Source organism: Orycteropus afer, unplaced genomic scaffold, assembly GCF_000298275.1.
Source record: "Orycteropus afer afer isolate SDZICR_OR568_19922 unplaced genomic scaffold, OryAfe1.0 scaffold01194, whole genome shotgun sequence".
NCBI lineage: Eukaryota > Metazoa > Chordata > Mammalia > Tubulidentata > Orycteropodidae > Orycteropus > Orycteropus afer.
In genome coordinates, this window is record NW_006922781.1 from 130,299 (window position 1) to 146,603 (window position 16,305).

A 16,305-nucleotide genomic window follows, 5' to 3' on the forward strand; every position below is an offset into this window, starting at 1 on the left:
GGACTACTAGAGCCTTTGGCTTCAGATTCTCCAATAACCCTGCAATCCCCCCATACTGAAGAAGAGGAGACCACTTCCATAACTACAGGGAGAAGGGGGTCTCCTGGGCAGGAGGAGGAGCTTCCCCAGGGACAACCGCAGAGCCCCAATGCCCCCCCCAGCCCTTCAGTGGGAGAGATTCTGGGGGATGGAATCAATGGTTCTCAGATCAAACCTGGGGCTCCTAGCCCCACTGCACACCCTTCCTTGCCAGGTAGGTTACTTAATCAGCTGGAAAACCAAGGCTGAGGAGAGGGTAAAGAGGGGTGGGCCTGTGTTTTGAGAAGAAGTAGAGGAGGAGGAGCTTGGGGAGGGGGGAATTGGGGGTGGTGAAGAAGAAGAAAGAAAGTAGGGGTGGGGGGAAGTCCAAGGGCCATGAAGGAGGAATAGGGGGTGGGTTGGGAGAATGGATTTTGTGGGTGAGGTTCCTTTTTCCTTATCTCAGTGAGTTTTTGGTGCCAGGATCCTTCCTTCAGGATTTGAGGAGGACACCAGGTTTCTTGGTTCTGAGATCTTTCTGGCTGTTGTATTCCAGATAGGAGCAAGGTTTATGGGTTTGATTAATGGTAACTAGATTTTGAAGCTACCAACAGCATAACAATTTCAGGGAAATATAGAAATGCAAGATCTAAGATTGTGTCTGTGATGGACAAGGGGCAGCCTGGACTTGAGGGGTTCTATTTCTCCTCTGTTTTGCCTAGTGGTGTGCCTCTCCCAGTCTGTAACCAGGGTCTTGGGACTTATGTAACCATCTGAGGTCAGGGGAACCTACTATACGTATATGCTTCTTTTCCTCCTTGCTACCTTAGGTGGTTCCATTTGTTTTTGTGGGTAAAATATGAATTGTTAATAAAAGGTGTATTATCTATACTTCTTTTGCTATCAATGACTGGGGACTGAGAGCTGTGGGAAAGATGGGACTTTTTCTCATGGAGAATAGCTACACCACCTACCCACCCCTTAGGACAGAGCCTGCGGTAACCCTGAAAGGGACTCTAAGAAGCCACAGGCAGATGAGTTTTCTCCTCCAGTTTTGAATAAGTTCTTCCCCAGGAGTAGAGGCAGGGGTTGGGCCAGGGTGGGGGTGGGGGTGGTGAGGGCAGGCTTAAGATTTAGGCTGTCTTTTGCTTCCTTTACAGGAGATGCCCTGACTGGGAAGGCCAGTGAGAAGCCACCTGAGAGGGTGAGGGGGGAGGAGAATGAAAGGAGTCTGGTTCTCCTGTAGCTCTGGGAAAGACAGATCCTTCATTTTCCCTCCCAGATGTTGTTGTTCTGTGGAAGGGGTGTGTGTGTGTGTGTGTGTGTATAGAGGTATAGAGGAGGAGGGAAGGAAGTATTACATCTACTTTTCTTAAGGCGAATGTGCAGCTCCTTTTCTTCCCTCCTCCCGGGCCAAGGGTCTTTACTCTCTTTTCCCCCCTCCCATCTCTATATTCTCCCAAATCCTGTACTAGTACTACTGGTCCCTTAGCCCGCCCCTGGTGTCAGCTTTCCTCCCCTCCCCATGTTTCCAAGGTACAGAAGAGAAGCGAGCGTGTTCGAAGAATAGAGCCTCCAAAGCCTGAGGTTGTGGATTCCACTGAGAGCAGTGAGTAGGACTTGAGGAAGTGTAATCTGGGAATTCTGGATGAGAGAAGAACTGAAAGTAGGATGTGGCAGGGTATGGAACTTCTAGCTCCCTTTATTTCTGTTCCATGTAGAGCGTGAAGTGCCTGTCTCTGCTACAGGTTGGCATGGGAACCAGGGACAGTGGGGGAAATTGAAAACAAGCAGTGAGGATGGAAAGTTTCCTGTTTCAGCTGTGCCATCTCTGTCCCCAAATCTTCTCACATAGAGCTCTCCCTTCTCCTCCCTGGGAGATTATGGCATAACCAAGGGAGATAGCCACTGGTGGCTTAAAATGCTAATGTAATAGGGAGAGGGGGTATTAAAGGCAAGAATAAAGGAGATCTCAGTATCATAATTGAGCTAATTAACTGTTGGTCCTGGAATGGCTGGAGACCTGGTTGGGTGGCCTTTACTCACTGCCCTCCCCTACTTCCTCAGTTCCAGTATCAGATGAGGATTCTGATGCCATGGTAGATGACCCCAATGATGAGGACTTTGTGCCATTCCGACCCCGTCGCTCTCCTCGCATGTCTCTACGCTCAAGTGTGGCACAAAGGGCTGGGCGCTCTGCAGTGGGCACCAAGATGACTTGTGCACATTGCCGGACACCACTGCAGAAGGGGCAGACAGCCTACCAGCGCAAGGGGCTGCCTCAACTGTTCTGTTCTTCATCCTGTCTCACCACTTTCTCCAAGAAGCCATCAGGCAAAAAAACCTGTACCTTCTGCAAGAAGTGCGTGAGGGTCCTAGGGTGTGGGGAGGGCAGGGATCAGACTGGGAATAATGGATAAGTTAGATACTGTGAAGGAAAGAACCTAGCAGAGTGGCCCTGGAAGACAGACACAATTTAGGGAGGGAATCAGAGAGTATTTGGCTCTGTGGTCTTTGATCCCAAAGGAGCGGTAGGAGCTGATAAAATGAAAGGGTGATATTAGGTGAATATTCAAACCTGTTCCCACCTCCAGGGATATCTGGAACACCAAGGACTCAGTTGTGGCACAGACTGGTTCAGGAGGCTCCTTCCATGAGTTCTGTACATCTGTCTGTCTCTCCTTGTATGAGGCACAGCAGCAGCGCCCACTCCCCCAGTCTGGGGATCCTGCCGATGCAACTCGCTGCAGCATATGCCAGAAGACTGGAGAGGTGAGGAAGCTTGGTGGGGGCTGATTTACAGAGCCTGGACATCCCTGACCTGCCCCTCTAATCCTGGGGCTGCAGGGGCCAGGTCCTGTGGAAAAGGGGGAGTGGGGAGGAAAGGCAGCCATTATGAGGGAGCATATTCAAGGATAGAGCTTCTCCAGGATGTATGCAGCTGGCCTTCCTTGCCTCCCAGGACCTCACCATCAAGTCGGCAGTCTGATGTGCAGGTTGGGGGGTCCCTGGGCCCATTGTCTGCTGTGAAGGTCTAGGGTGAGATGGGGATATGACCTTGTGTTGGGGTGGGTGGTAGAGACTGAGCCCTAGCTCAGGATGTGTGTGTGTGTGTGTGTGGCAGGTCCTGCATGAGGTCAGCAATGGCAGTGTGGTGCACCGACTCTGCAGCGATTCTTGCTTCTCCAAATTCCGGGCCAACAAGGGACTAAAAACCAACTGTTGTGACCAGTGCGGGGCTTACATCTACACCAAGACCGGGAGCCCTGGCCCTGAGCTCCTCTTCCACGAGGGCCAGCAAAAGCGGTTCTGCAACACAACCTGCTTGGGGGCATACAAGAAGGTGGGGCCGAGGGAGTAGTGAATTAGAGGGCTGTGGAAGGGGGTGTGGTTCTTGGGTGATAAATAAAGGTGCCTCATGGGTCGAGGGCTGGGAGAAATAAAAAATAATAATAAAGGGGGTTTCAATTGTATCTGTTATGTTTTATTTTTTAAGCTGGCTGGTGGATACACAGGTCTTTGTTATATCATCATCTATACTTTTTGTATGCCTGAATATTTCATGTTTAAAAAAATTTTAAAAATAAAAGTGAAGGGATAAATCCAGCCTCAGCCTCTCCTTCCCCATCCTCACAGAAAAACACACGTGTGTACCCATGTGTCTGGTGCAAGACCCTGTGTAAGAACTTTGAGATGCTATCACATGTGGATCGTAATGGCAAGACCAGCTTGTTCTGTTCCCTGTGCTGTACCACTTCTTACAAAGTGAAGCAGGCAGGGCTCACTGGTAGGTGCAAAGCCCTCTTCTGCTGGCCTTCCTTCTACCTTCCATACTCCCCTCTTCTAAAGTAACCCATGCTGCCCAACCTCAGCCCCAGCCACATCTTCCCGTGGACTTCCTGTTCCATTTCTGCACTGCCTTACACTTTCTGTGTACTCTCTCTCCTTTTCTCTCTTTTTCCCCCTCTCTTTCTTTCTCTCTCTCTCTCCCTCTATGCCCCAGGCCCTCCCCGACCCTGCAGCTTCTGCCGCCGCAGCCTCTCTGACCCCTGTTACTACAACAAGGTTGATCGCACAGTCTACCAGTTCTGCAGCCCCAGCTGCTGGACCAAGTTCCAGGTACTCAAGACCCTGGACCAGGGATAAAGGGTGTGGCAACAGAAAGAGGGTAGGAGAATTGGAGTAGGTAGGCCTGGGCAAAGCAAAGAACAAGCCTGACTCCCTCTCCCCACCGCCACCACACACATGTTGCCCCTCCCTTACTTGTCTTCCTTCCCTCCAGCGCACAAGCCCTGAGGGGGGCATTCACCTGAGCTGTCACTACTGCCACAGCCTCTTCAGTGGCAAGCCTGAGGTCTTGGATTGGCAGGTAAGATTCCCACTCCACCCATATCTGCCATTCAACCAGACATCTGTCTGAAGGGGTCGTATCACTTGGCTCCTGCCAGGTCCAATGCTATAGCTCTGTTCTCCCTGCCCTGTGCCCCTACCCCAGGACCAGGTGTTCCAGTTCTGCTGCCGTGATTGCTGTGAGGACTTCAAGAGGCTTCGGGGTGTGGTGTCTCAGTGTGAGCATTGCCGGCAAGAGAAACTTCTGCATGAGAAACTCCGATTCAGTGGGGTGGAGAAGAGCTTCTGCAGCGAAGGTAAGGACATGGGGAAGAGTACCTCATAGCCATGGAGAACAGTGGATAAGGGAGGGAGGCTGCTTTGGAATGCCATCTGTGGGGCAGGGTCCTCTGCTCAGCATGCTCTGCCCCTACCTGTCCAAAAGCTTTGGGCACAAGTCAGTGTTGAGGTGTTTAGAAGAGGATTCAGATGCAGCACCTTTAAAAGATTGGGTCTCATGCCCTCGGCTGTCTCTAGACCCTTTTTTCTGTCTCATTCTTTTTAGGCTGTGTACTGCTATACAAACAGGACTTTACTAAGAAACTAGGTTTGTGCTGTATCACTTGTACTTACTGCTCCCAGACCTGCCAGCGTGGAGTCACTGAGCAACTGGATGGCAGCACCTGGGACTTCTGCAGTGAGGACTGTAAGAGCAAGTACCTGTTATGGTATTGCAAGGTAAGGAGGAACAGCAAGTTAGAAAGGAGGGAAAGAGGGTGGACTGTTGTACTGTGCAATGAGGATATGGGCAGATGTCGGGCAAGGTAAGGAGCAGGGGTCTAGCTGGCCCAATCTCCAAGGAAAGTAGCCTGGGTTAGGCCAGGGGAAAGGGCCCAGCACGTCTTAGGGAGGCAGATCTGATTACCCTGTTGATACTGTCAGGCTGCCCGGTGCCATGCCTGTAAACGCCAGGGGAAGCTGCTGGAGACCATCCACTGGCGTGGGCAGATCCGTCATTTCTGCAACCAGCAGTGTCTGCTGCGCTTCTACAGCCAGCAGAACCAACCGAACTTGGATACTCAGAGTGGGCCTGAGAGCCTTCTGAACAGTAAGTCCAGGACGGGGCATACTATGTTAGAACTGGGCTAGAATCTTCTCATCTTAGGCCAAGCCCCTTTCTTCTTCCTTTATTGCTTTCACCTCATCTCTGTCCAAAGCTCCTGGTACTGTGTTCTCATTTAGATTCTGAACCCTGCAAATACTAGGGGAGAGTCTTATTTTAAAGCTGTTGGAGTTAGATTTTATTGATTCTCATTAGAAGTTAGTTTTAGGGAATGGTTATTTGCCAAGGTAAGATGGGGTGTAGGGCAGCTCTGGGTTACCACAATCCTAGTTTTCAGAAAAGGACATATCAGCATAGGCTCTACTTTTAGCAACACTGAAGAATAGTGGTGTTTTTTGACTGTTAATTCTGCCCTTCTGGAACTTCTTGAGTACCAAACTCTTGAGGGGCATCTGAGTGAAAGGTCTCAAAGTGTGAGTTATTTGGAAAAAGGAAATGCAGTATTTTTCGTTCTTCTTGGCATTCAGGAACAAAGAATCTTCTTGGTCGCTATTGTTGGGACTTAAAGACTAGGTCTGGGGTAATGAGGAAGGGAAACTTAGATTTCCCATTTATATTGGGTATACCTCTTAATGAAGCTCTCCTGGAACAGGGTTGATGAAAATGGAGAGTTGGGTCCTCAGATGAGAGCATTAATTTGTTTTGATCTGCAGGTCAGTCTCCTGAATTGAAGCCCCAAACACCCTCTCAAACCAAAGTGGAGAATAGCAACACAGTGAGGACGCCAGAGGAAAATGGGAATTTGGGCAAGGTCGGGGCAATGACCAAGGGGGAGGATAATCTCAGAGGAAAGTAAGGTAGTTAGCAGCACTAACAGTCTTTTTTTTTTCCTGCAGATCCCTGCTAAGACCCGATCAGCTCCAGCTGCTCCCACCCCTCCCCCCCCCCCCCCACCCCCAGCAACACCCCGCAAAAACAAAGCTGCTATGTGTAAACCACTAATGCAGAATCGGGGGGTCTCCTGCAAAGTGGAGATGAAGTCCAAAGGGAGTCAGACAGGTGAGCTAGGGTACCTAGATACAGGCCATGTTCTGTAGTCCTAGGCCTCCATCCCTGTGCCTGGGAACTGGATAAAGGGATTTCTTAGGTAGTTCAAGTTAAGATGTATGTGGTTGTTCTAGAATCACAGAGTTGTCCCTCAGCCTTTGGTACAAGGACAGTTTTGTGACACTGGGCATGTGTTAGAACTTTTGGGGGTGACTAGCAAGAATCATTAGATCCTGCATAGGATGTGACCAGTCTGGCAGAAGCTCTGAGGAGAACCTTTCTTGTCAGCAGAAGAGTGGAAGCCACAGGTGATAGTGCTGCCCATCCCAGTGCCCATCTTTGTGCCAGTGCCTATGCATTTGTACTGCCAGAAAGTTCCAGTGCCTTTCTCAATGCCTATTCCGGTAAGTTTCCCTGCCCTACCAGAATTGATAACCACTGCTTCCCCCTACTCTCATCAGCTACCACTCTCATCTGGTATGATTCTTAGCATTTAGTTGGGCCTTGTGCCTCCAGGTACCTGTGCCCATGTTCCTGCCCACTACTTTGGAAAGCACAGACAAGATTGTGGAGACCATTGAGGAGCTGAAGGTGAAGATCCCTTCCAACCCTTTGGAGGCCGACATCCTGGCTATGGCAGAAATGATTGCAGAGGCTGAGGAGTTAGACAAGGCCTCATCTGACCTTTGTGGTATGCCATGGACAGCAGTGTTGAGGGAGACAGGGTGGTGGTACCAGTCTGCCTCTGCCTAAGAGGGTGGAGAGTGGTGACATTGGTACCTAGTGGAATGGGGGAATAGTTGGGATCAACCACTAGAAGTCTGTGACGGTGCTAGGAAGTACCTGCAACTACTGTGCCAATTCTCTGCTTCCCAGACCTTGTGAGCAACCAGAGTGCAGAGGGACTTCTGGAAGACTGTGACCTGTTTGGGCCAGCTCGAGATGATGTCTTGGCCATGGCTGTCAAGATGGCCAATGTCTTGGATGAGCCTGGGCAAGACTTGGAGGCAGACTTTCCCAAGAGTGAGTAAGATTCAAAGCCTGCTCGCTGAGTACAGTAGCATTCATGCCATCAGGAAGGGAATGTTCCTTGCAACCCTGAGCATGATCCTAAACAGTGTTCTTGTGACCCTGAGACAAAAGGTTCTCATAGACAGTAGTGCCAGAGATAACAGGACAAGTCTACTGTTTTATTAGAGTTCTGAGTCTTGATTTTGTGCCTCTGAGAATGCTTTTGATGTAGCTTTGCTCTCTCCTATTGAATAAAACAAAGTTGTCTAAAAGGCTCATCTTGGGTCAAGTGGGCAAGTAGCAGGGATGAGGTGGGAAGAGTATCTTAAAACATTGAGTTTATTTATTTATTTCCTCTGTATTAGATCCTTTGGACATTAACCCCAGTGTGGACTTCCTCTTTGACTGTGGCCTGGTAGGACCTGAGGATGTGTCTACTGAACAAGATCTACCCCGAACCATGAGGAAGGTGAGGGCTGGGGCTGCTGTATCCACAGAAGAAGAGTAGAGGCCCAAAGGTGTGGGGTGCTATCTTAGCCAAGCAAGCAACCTCAGTTTGATCTTCCCTAACCACCTTTTTCAACCACTTTGAGTATCAAAATATAGTCAAACTTTGCTTTCTCCCTAATTCACAAAGTTGTTCAAACTATTTCCGGGGTCCTGTGTTACAGAAGTGTGCTGTGTTCTTGTATCAGTCACTTGGTGGTACACACTATTCTGACTAGTTTCCACGATGCCTCTGGCCTTATCTCCATGCTCCACTCCTTTCCTTTTCCCCCAGGGTCAAAAGCGGCTTGTGCTTTCAGAAAGCTGTTCCCGGGATTCCATGAGCAGCCAACCTAGCTGTACTGGACTCAACTATTCATACGGTGTTAATGCTTGGAAGTGCTGGGTACAGTCAAAATATGCCAATGGAGAAACTAGCAAGGGTGATGAGCTGCGCTTTGGCCGTAAGTACCCAGGAGAGAAAGGCAGGGACAGGGAGGAGGAGAAAGAGGAAAGAGGGGCTGGACCTGTGATTCAGCTGAAGATGTCTAGGAGTGATAAGGGTGTGATCACTTAAGGGTACTCTGTGAAGATGGGGAGGAGTTGTGGAATAAAGGGAGATGCTGTCTGGGTTTCATGGCTGAGGGCTCTTTTTGCAATTGATGAGTTTGTTCGGGAGATGAAGATTAAGGGGTTAATTGTGGAGCTCAGTGAAATTCTCCCTGTGGAATTCTCTTAATCCCATCCACCTCTACTGGTATCACTGCAGCCAAGCCTATGCGTATCAAAGAGGATATTCTGGCCTGCTCAGCTGCTGAACTCAACTATGGTCTCGCCCAGTTTGTGAGAGAAATCACCCGACCCAACGGTGAACGATACGAACCTGATAGTATCTACTATCTGTGTCTTGGCATCCAGCAGGTACCCTTTGCATACCACCTCACTTATTATCTCTCACAGCAGGCAGGGTCCCACCAGAAATGATTTCTATCCCACTCCTTGTTCCTTACCTTGTCTCTACCCTGAGCAGGCAACTTGCCTTTAATCTCCTACTCCAAATAGGACAAGAGATGGCAATACTCTTCTAAAATCAAAGCTGCATTTCAGGATTATTGGCCAAGGAGCAGTTTTCATTGCTATATAGGTCCCCTGTTTAATCCCCAAACCCATTTTAAGAGGGGAGGGAGGGAAGAGCTGGGCTCCTTGAGTGGTGAAGTAATGTTTAGTTGCCACAGGGAGAGGTAAGCTATGTACTAGCTGACAAGGGGGTCTGGGCTTCTGAAGAACCATCCATGACACAGCTATGACACAAGGTTCCTTCTCTTACAGCAAAGCCTTGCTACCTAAGGGTTGTAGGAATACCTGGGGAAAAGCACTCAGGGTCACCTAATCAAGAAACTCTTTCCCGTAGTCTCCTAATTATCAGGGACACCATTCTTGGGGCCTTTGGCATCATTGTCTTTCCTCTAGGACCTCCAGTCTAGCTTTATGGGTGTCTCTTTTTTTCTTTCTCCAGTACTTGCTAGAAAATAACCGAATGGTGAATATTTTCACGGACCTTTACTACTTGACATTTGTTCAAGAACTCAACAAGTCTCTGAGTACCTGGCAGCCCACACTCCTCCCCAACAGTAAGGAACAGAGACTTAACGTCTACATTCTTATCTCCATTCTTATAGTACACCATTTCAAAAGTCCTGTGCTGTTTAGTGTGTCAGTCTTCAAAAGGATCTGAGGGTGGGGCATGTAGCTGAATGCCTTAGAATTTAATGCTAGAGGAGCAGGAGTCCCTATCTTTGAACATGAGAAGGGGATCAAGACTTAGGTTTGAAGATCTATGTCAGACTGAAAAAGATGACCTGGGGTTGGGTGGTAAGTAAAGAAAGAGAGCAAGAAGTTGTAGGACTCTTCAAGGTTTACATCTATCTACCTGTGATGAGAAAAACTCTAAATGTAGTTAGAAACTATAAGGAAAAATCCAGTGTACCAGAGTGTCAGGGTTTTCTGTACAGTGGTTGCTTACTGAATGAGTAATGCATAGTAGATGCTTGTGAGCAGAAACATATGGGATGAGAAACAGTTGAGTTTGTGTAATAAGTAGATCATTCCTGACTGGTCTTTTCTCTTTTACCATTGCAGATACAGTGTTCTCCCGAGTGGAAGAAGAGCACCTCTGGGAGTGTAAGCAGCTGGGGGTCTACTCGCCCTTTGTCCTTCTCAACACCCTCATGTTCTTCAACACTAAGTTTTTTGGGCTTCAGACAGCTGAGGAACACATGCAGCTTTCCTTCACCAATGTGGTACGGCAATCCCGCAAGTGTACCACCCCTCGAGGCACCACCAAAGTGGTGAGCATCCGCTATTATGCTCCAGTCCGCCAGAGGAAAGGGCGAGGTAGGAGACTGCCCACCTTGCCTTTACTTTTTTACCCTTCTCTACTTTTCCCTTCTATCCCCTATCACAACTGCCTGATTGGCCCTCTCCTTTGCAATTACTTTCCCTATCCTTCTGTTCCTGTGTTTGCAAGAAAGGTGAAAAAGTCCAGTCCTTCCATCTGATGGGCAGTGGCTGTTGGATAAATAGGATGTCACTTGGCTGTCTGTTTTCCTCCTCTTCTCATTTCAAGGCACTTTATTTGCTTGCTTATTTTTTTTTTGTAGGTGGTGGACAGGTAGGAAGCTGTGTGTTTGGCTGTGGGGGAGAGTTGACAGAATAGATGATAGGCTTTCCATAATTCTTTGCTGTTGGATGTAACTGCACCTTGGTTTCCATTCTTTCTGGCCCTAGAATCCTTGTCCTAAGTGCAGCTCCCAAGGTGCCTTCTCTGGACTTGAGCCTCTACCTTGACTAATGTACAGAGGGCTGGATCTACTACTGTTTGTCTATCCCAGAAAGCAAGCCCAACCTAGGGTCTCTTATATCAGTTGTCTAAGTTCTACGATCATCTCTTCAGGAAATCAACTTGAGAGAAATTACATAGATATTGGCAGCCAGAATCAGAGAGGACTGTTGAGCAACACACCTATAAGATGTTTGGGTGGTATGGAGGAGAGATGACTGACTCATCTTTTACCTTAATTTCTTTATGAGACTGACCTGGACTGAGCTCTTAGAGGTGGCTCCTTGGAACTGTCTCTTCTGAATCTGGGTCACTTGCCTCCTCTATAGACACTGGTCCTGGTAAACGGAAGAGAGATGATGAAGCCCCTGTCTTAGAGCAGCGTGAGAACCGTATGAATCCCCTTCGCTGCCCTGTCAAGTTCTATGAATTCTATCTCTCAAAATGGTGAGTTGGTGGGTTTGCAGGAATGTTGTTAGCAGGTGACCCAAAGGATCTATTTTGCTTTGGTACTGATCTTCTGTTCTGCCACCTCTGTCCCTACTCTACCACCACAGTCCTGAAAGTCTCCGGACTCGTAACGATGTGTTCTACCTGCAACCTGAGCGGTCCTGCATTGCCGAGTCACCTCTCTGGTATTCTGTGATCCCCATGGACCGAAGCATGTTGGAAAGCATGCTCAACCGCATTCTGGCTGTGCGTGAGATTTATGAGGAGTTGGGTCGTCCTGGGGAGGAAGACCTGGATTGAGCCGCTATGCCATCCACATCCATCTTTCACACCAATGTTTGTCCTGTGGCCACATCCCTCAAGGTGATTGGCCCAGGAGCCAATCCTACTCATTCTGAAGAGCCCTGACTGCCCCTTTCTACTTACCCGTTCCCTACCTTCCCTAGGATCCCCCTAGCTTTTACCTTTTTCATACCACTGAACAACTACAGGGCCTCAGTCTTCTGTAGTCAGGGACTAGTTTCCCAGTGATGGGCAAAAAAAAAAACTTGTCCATTTTCTTCATGTTCAGAGTAAATTCCTCCTCTGGGGCCAGACTCTGGGTAGAGTGTTAATAGCTCTGGTGATCCTGTTGGCTTTGGGTTTCCTGACCCATCTCATATAGGTCGAGCCCCTTGTTTCTAGGTTTGACCCAAGGAAGAACCCAGCTGCCTTCTTTGCCCTGTGCTCACTTCCTTCTCTACTCTTCCCCAGTATCATGCTAATGGGTCTAGTGTGAAAGAAACTATGAAAGTAATGAGGGGACCATTTACCTGAAACACAGGGCTTAGACACTTTTCCCCTTCCATGAAATAATTGGTTGTGGGAACCCTCTTACAACCTTCGTCCCACCTCCCACAAGCACCAACCTTTGGTGCTACAATTTAAAAACTCCCAAATACGTTTTTTCTTCTCAAAGGCAGATAATGACTCTTAAGTATAGGGAGCAGACTCTTGCTCCCTTGTTTTACTTGTTTATCTCTTTCTCTGCCATCTTAGGTTGGCATGAGCCATGGTGTCAACTTGCTTAGCCCGCTTCTATAACTGCCTCCCTTTAGTTCAATGGACAGAGCTCTCAAGACAAAAAATTACTTTCTGACTTGGGTTGGGGCTGGGTTCCCCACTGTTGTTCTCTCCCCATCATAAGAGCCAAGCCAAGCCTGTGGGGGCCCTGGATCAGGCAGGATGGGATCTGTGGTCAAAGGATAGGTGAGGACCTGTGGGCATGGGTCCTGCCCACATTGCCTACATTTTCCCTCTTTCCCATCTTGTCTATGTAGTCCTAGAAAATTATTAGTGTCCAGTAAAGGGAGTACCCAGTTCTTTCCCTATTGGCTTTGCTGTTTCCCTGCCTTCTTTTTGTGTTTTTATATCTGTCATCAGTTTAGCCACTGTTTAAATTGTATATATTGTTCTAAGGCACCTGGCCTGTCCCTTCAGTGAGCCATGTTTGCCCTTGTGTTGTAGTGAGAAGCTGTTGTCAGGACTAATCTGTCTCTGGAATTGTTTGTTTCAAATAAAGAGTTAAAATTGTCTTTTACCTTTCCTGGGGAGGGGAGAGTGGTTTTGGGGAAGGGTTGAGGATATAGAGGAGTAGTGCTGGATAACTTCAGATCTTTCAAGGCATAAAACATGAGGTGTCCCACTCCGGTTTGAGGATCATTTTTGCCCATATGAAACATCTCTCTAAATGAATGCAGTGGGAATATGGTCCATTTAAAATAATTTTCTAAGCATTTAAGAAAAAACAGATACTCAACAGCCATCTATTAAGGACCTACTATGTTTAAGGGCCTGAATTACATGCCTTAGAAAAGACTAGACCAGGACCCTATCCCCAGCAGGCCCCCATGCTATGGGAGAGAGACAGACCAGTACATAATTGTCATAATGCAAACAGAATGAAATAAATAATCCTACAGGAAACAGGGATATAAGCAACTAATTTCAAGTATATGGAAAAATTGAGGGGTCATTGAGGGAGGTGGCATTTGACCTCGGCCCAGCACAATCAAAGGCATAGGGACAGGAAAGTACAAAGCTGAGGTTTCCAATCACAGGATGACAGGATTAGATCTGTTACTTTATGGTGAAGATACTAGAATAATAGATAGGAGGCAGTGGCATATCTAAAGCTGGGAGACTAGTAGAAGTAGTGTGGCTAAGATTCCATGTACCTCAGTGGGGCTGCAGGGATAGGGATGGATTCAAAATAATATTTCAGATATTTTGAAAGTCCAAGTTTATAGGATTTGATGAATGATAGGAAACGAGGGTTTGGGGGAGGGCAAAATTAAGGATGACTCCTAAGTTTCTAACCTTGAGGATTGGGAGGATGATGATGCCTTCAACCAAGATAGGAAACGCAGAGGCAGAGTTTTTTGTTGTTTGTTGGACCTGGAGTGGGGGGTTTGATAAATTCAAATTTTGGTCATGTTGAATTTAAGACTCCATTGAGACACCCATGTAGTGGGCCATGCAACATGGTATAGCAGAAAGAACACCCAAACTTAAGTGTCTCATCATAAGCTCCACTACTGAAACTGGGGCAAGCCTACTTTTGAGACTCGCCTAAAATGTGGGTTCATATTCTGCCCTGCCTTTCTCACAGAATTGTTGAATAGGTCAGATGAGAAAATTAATATGAAAGAGCAATATTAATGCTAGGCATCACCATATGTACTGTTGTTAGTTGTCATTGAGTCTGCTTTAACTGATGGTGATCTCATTTGGAGGTATGAGTTGTACTCATACGGAGTAGAACAGCTCCATGGGGTTTCTTAGGCTGTGACCTTTCAGAAGCAGGTCGCCAGGCTTGTCTTTGAGGCACCTCTGAGTGTGTTCAAATACCAACCTTTCAGCCCTTAACTGTTTGCACCACCCAGACACACTATATATACTGTGTTGTTATGTGCTGTCAAGTCAGACCTGACTCATAGCAATCCCTTCTTGGGTTTTCAAGGCAATATCACTACGGAAGTAGATTGCCCCATCTTCCTTCCGAGGAGTGGCTGGTGGGTTTGAACCACCAGCCTTCTGGTTAGCAGTCATGTGCTTTAGGCGCTATGCTACCAGAGCTCCTTCTAGGTAGTTGGAAATTTGTGTCTGAAGCTTGGAAGAGTGAAGAAGTGTCCATTTAGACACCATCTGCGAAGGGCTCCTAGCTGAAGCTCTGAAAATGGACAAGATCACTCCAACGAAAAATAGAGTGAAGAGAAAACACCACCACCAACAAAAAAAAAAAGGTACATTGGAGAATGTCTATTAATCAGAGAAAAGTACTGAGAGGAAGGGACCAGAGAGATAGGAGACCCCAATCTACCAGATGCCAAAGGCATAACCATTTGATAGAAAGCTTAGCCCAGGCCATGATGAAGTGGCCTCTACTTCCCCCATCCACAACAAGGCCCAAAGCCATTTGATTCTCTTACCTCCTTCCCCTATTGGAACTGGAAAGGGACTGGTGTCATTCATTCAATCAGATTTCTATTCTGTATCCAGCTTTATGCTGGTCACTAAGGATAAAAAGTTGAGTAAGAACTTTCAGTCTGCTCTTGAGAAGTCCCTAGTCTGATAGAGAAGACCAGGACTAAGACCAAGGTAAGGTAGGCAAGGTGCCTAGGGCACAAATTGAAGAAGGGACTCATTCTTGGGATTGCGCACATGCCAATCTTGTACTTGCATGATCTTTAAATTTTGCACCTAGGTGCCTCAGTTGCATCACTGTCGTACTGATCCTGGGGAAGACTCACATGTCAATAAAATAACCTGAGTAGAATGCAATTGTTTCTCATTCTCCCCCAGGAAGTCAAGAAAGACCACAGAAGTAACATGAAAACTGGGTCTTTCATGAAGATTAGGCAGAGCTTGTCAGGCAGAGTACAGGTGCAAGGATCAGTGTGTACAAAAGCATGGAGGCATAACAGTGTCTTCAGGGAAGGGAGGGTGGCTGAGTTAGAGAAGGTGTAGAGGGTTTAGTGAAAAGGCTAGAAGGTGTTGCTGGGAAAGTAAAAAGAAATCAAAGTGTGAAAGGCATTGAATGGCACACCCTACATTGCCTTGCCATCCCTTGCTAGGGTGGCCAACATATCTCAGTTTGCCCAGGATTTTCCCAGGTTTAGCAATTAAAAACCCCATATCCTGGGAAATCCCTCAGTCTTGGCAAACCCAGTTTGTTGTCACTTTTGCTCTATCATACGTTATCCTAGAGAAGTGGAAAGCCATCAAAGAATTTTGACAAAGAACTGGCAGGATATGCTTCAAGTTTTAAGATGACTTTAGCATATCTGGGTGATGTGGAGGAGGACTGGGTGCTGGAGAAACCCAAAGAAGGCCAATTACAGGGATACAGTGTGGTGCAGAAATGGTTATGTGCTTCACCTTTAGCAGATGTGAGTTCAGTCCCCCTGATCAACCCTTTGTTTCCTAGCTGTGAAGCCTGGGCAAGTTACTTAACCTCTCTAGGCCTCAGTTTCCTTATCTGTAAAATGGGGACAGTAATAGGGCTTACCTCAAAGAATGGTGAGGATTAAAGGAGATAACATAGCATAGTGCCAGGCAGGCTCTTAACGTTAGTTTTTATTGTCCACATTAACAGAAGATTGGTGCAAGGTTCAAAGTAAGGCAACAGCAGCAATAGGAATGCCAAGAAGGAAAGGGATTTGATAAAGATTTGGGAAGCAGAACTACCAGACCTTGTTGGTTAATTGATTTTATTTTAGTGTGAGTGAATTTTAGTTGGTTTTAATTGCCCAGAGTATCTGCATTTCAAGACATTTATCACTACTTGAGGAAGGAAAAGTTTTGTCCCTTGTTCAAGGAATTTCAGGCATGGAGGAAGGGAAGCTGGAGGAGGAATTGAAAAGAGAGAAGGGAGCTTAGAGGGTAGACTATAATTGCAGGCATGTTTCAAAAGCTTATTTTGCCTAAGACCAGAAGAACTAGATGGTGCCTGGCTAACAATACCACCAACAGCTCTAATCAGGATCACAATAGAAGGTCCTGGACAGAGTGGGAGAAATGC

General features: G+C 47.3%; 1 protein-coding gene across 1 annotated transcript in view; it reads left to right on the top strand.

The window, feature by feature from the left end:
• Window positions 1-11,543, top strand: part of ZMYM3 (zinc finger MYM-type containing 3) — an 11,930-nt gene extending 387 nt beyond the window's left edge. Inside the window, exons 1-24 of the mRNA XM_042783445.1 lie at window positions 1-253; window positions 1,179-1,222; window positions 1,555-1,627; window positions 2,086-2,380; window positions 2,613-2,790; window positions 3,143-3,361; window positions 3,655-3,805; window positions 4,022-4,137; window positions 4,301-4,387; window positions 4,514-4,664; window positions 4,913-5,085; window positions 5,290-5,455; window positions 6,124-6,221; window positions 6,307-6,469; window positions 6,749-6,861; window positions 6,974-7,148; window positions 7,334-7,480; window positions 7,834-7,937; window positions 8,250-8,418; window positions 8,724-8,875; window positions 9,471-9,585; window positions 10,094-10,348; window positions 11,123-11,240; window positions 11,351-11,543. The exon at window positions 1-253 is cut by the window's left edge and continues 387 nt beyond it. Coding sequence (XP_042639379.1) covers window positions 1-253; window positions 1,179-1,222; window positions 1,555-1,627; window positions 2,086-2,380; window positions 2,613-2,790; window positions 3,143-3,361; window positions 3,655-3,805; window positions 4,022-4,137; window positions 4,301-4,387; window positions 4,514-4,664; window positions 4,913-5,085; window positions 5,290-5,455; window positions 6,124-6,221; window positions 6,307-6,469; window positions 6,749-6,861; window positions 6,974-7,148; window positions 7,334-7,480; window positions 7,834-7,937; window positions 8,250-8,418; window positions 8,724-8,875; window positions 9,471-9,585; window positions 10,094-10,348; window positions 11,123-11,240; window positions 11,351-11,543 — 3,708 coding nt within the window. The remainder of the gene's footprint in view (window positions 254-1,178; window positions 1,223-1,554; window positions 1,628-2,085; window positions 2,381-2,612; window positions 2,791-3,142; window positions 3,362-3,654; window positions 3,806-4,021; window positions 4,138-4,300; window positions 4,388-4,513; window positions 4,665-4,912; window positions 5,086-5,289; window positions 5,456-6,123; window positions 6,222-6,306; window positions 6,470-6,748; window positions 6,862-6,973; window positions 7,149-7,333; window positions 7,481-7,833; window positions 7,938-8,249; window positions 8,419-8,723; window positions 8,876-9,470; window positions 9,586-10,093; window positions 10,349-11,122; window positions 11,241-11,350) is intronic.
• The last annotated feature ends 4,762 nt before the right edge of the window (window positions 11,544-16,305 follow it).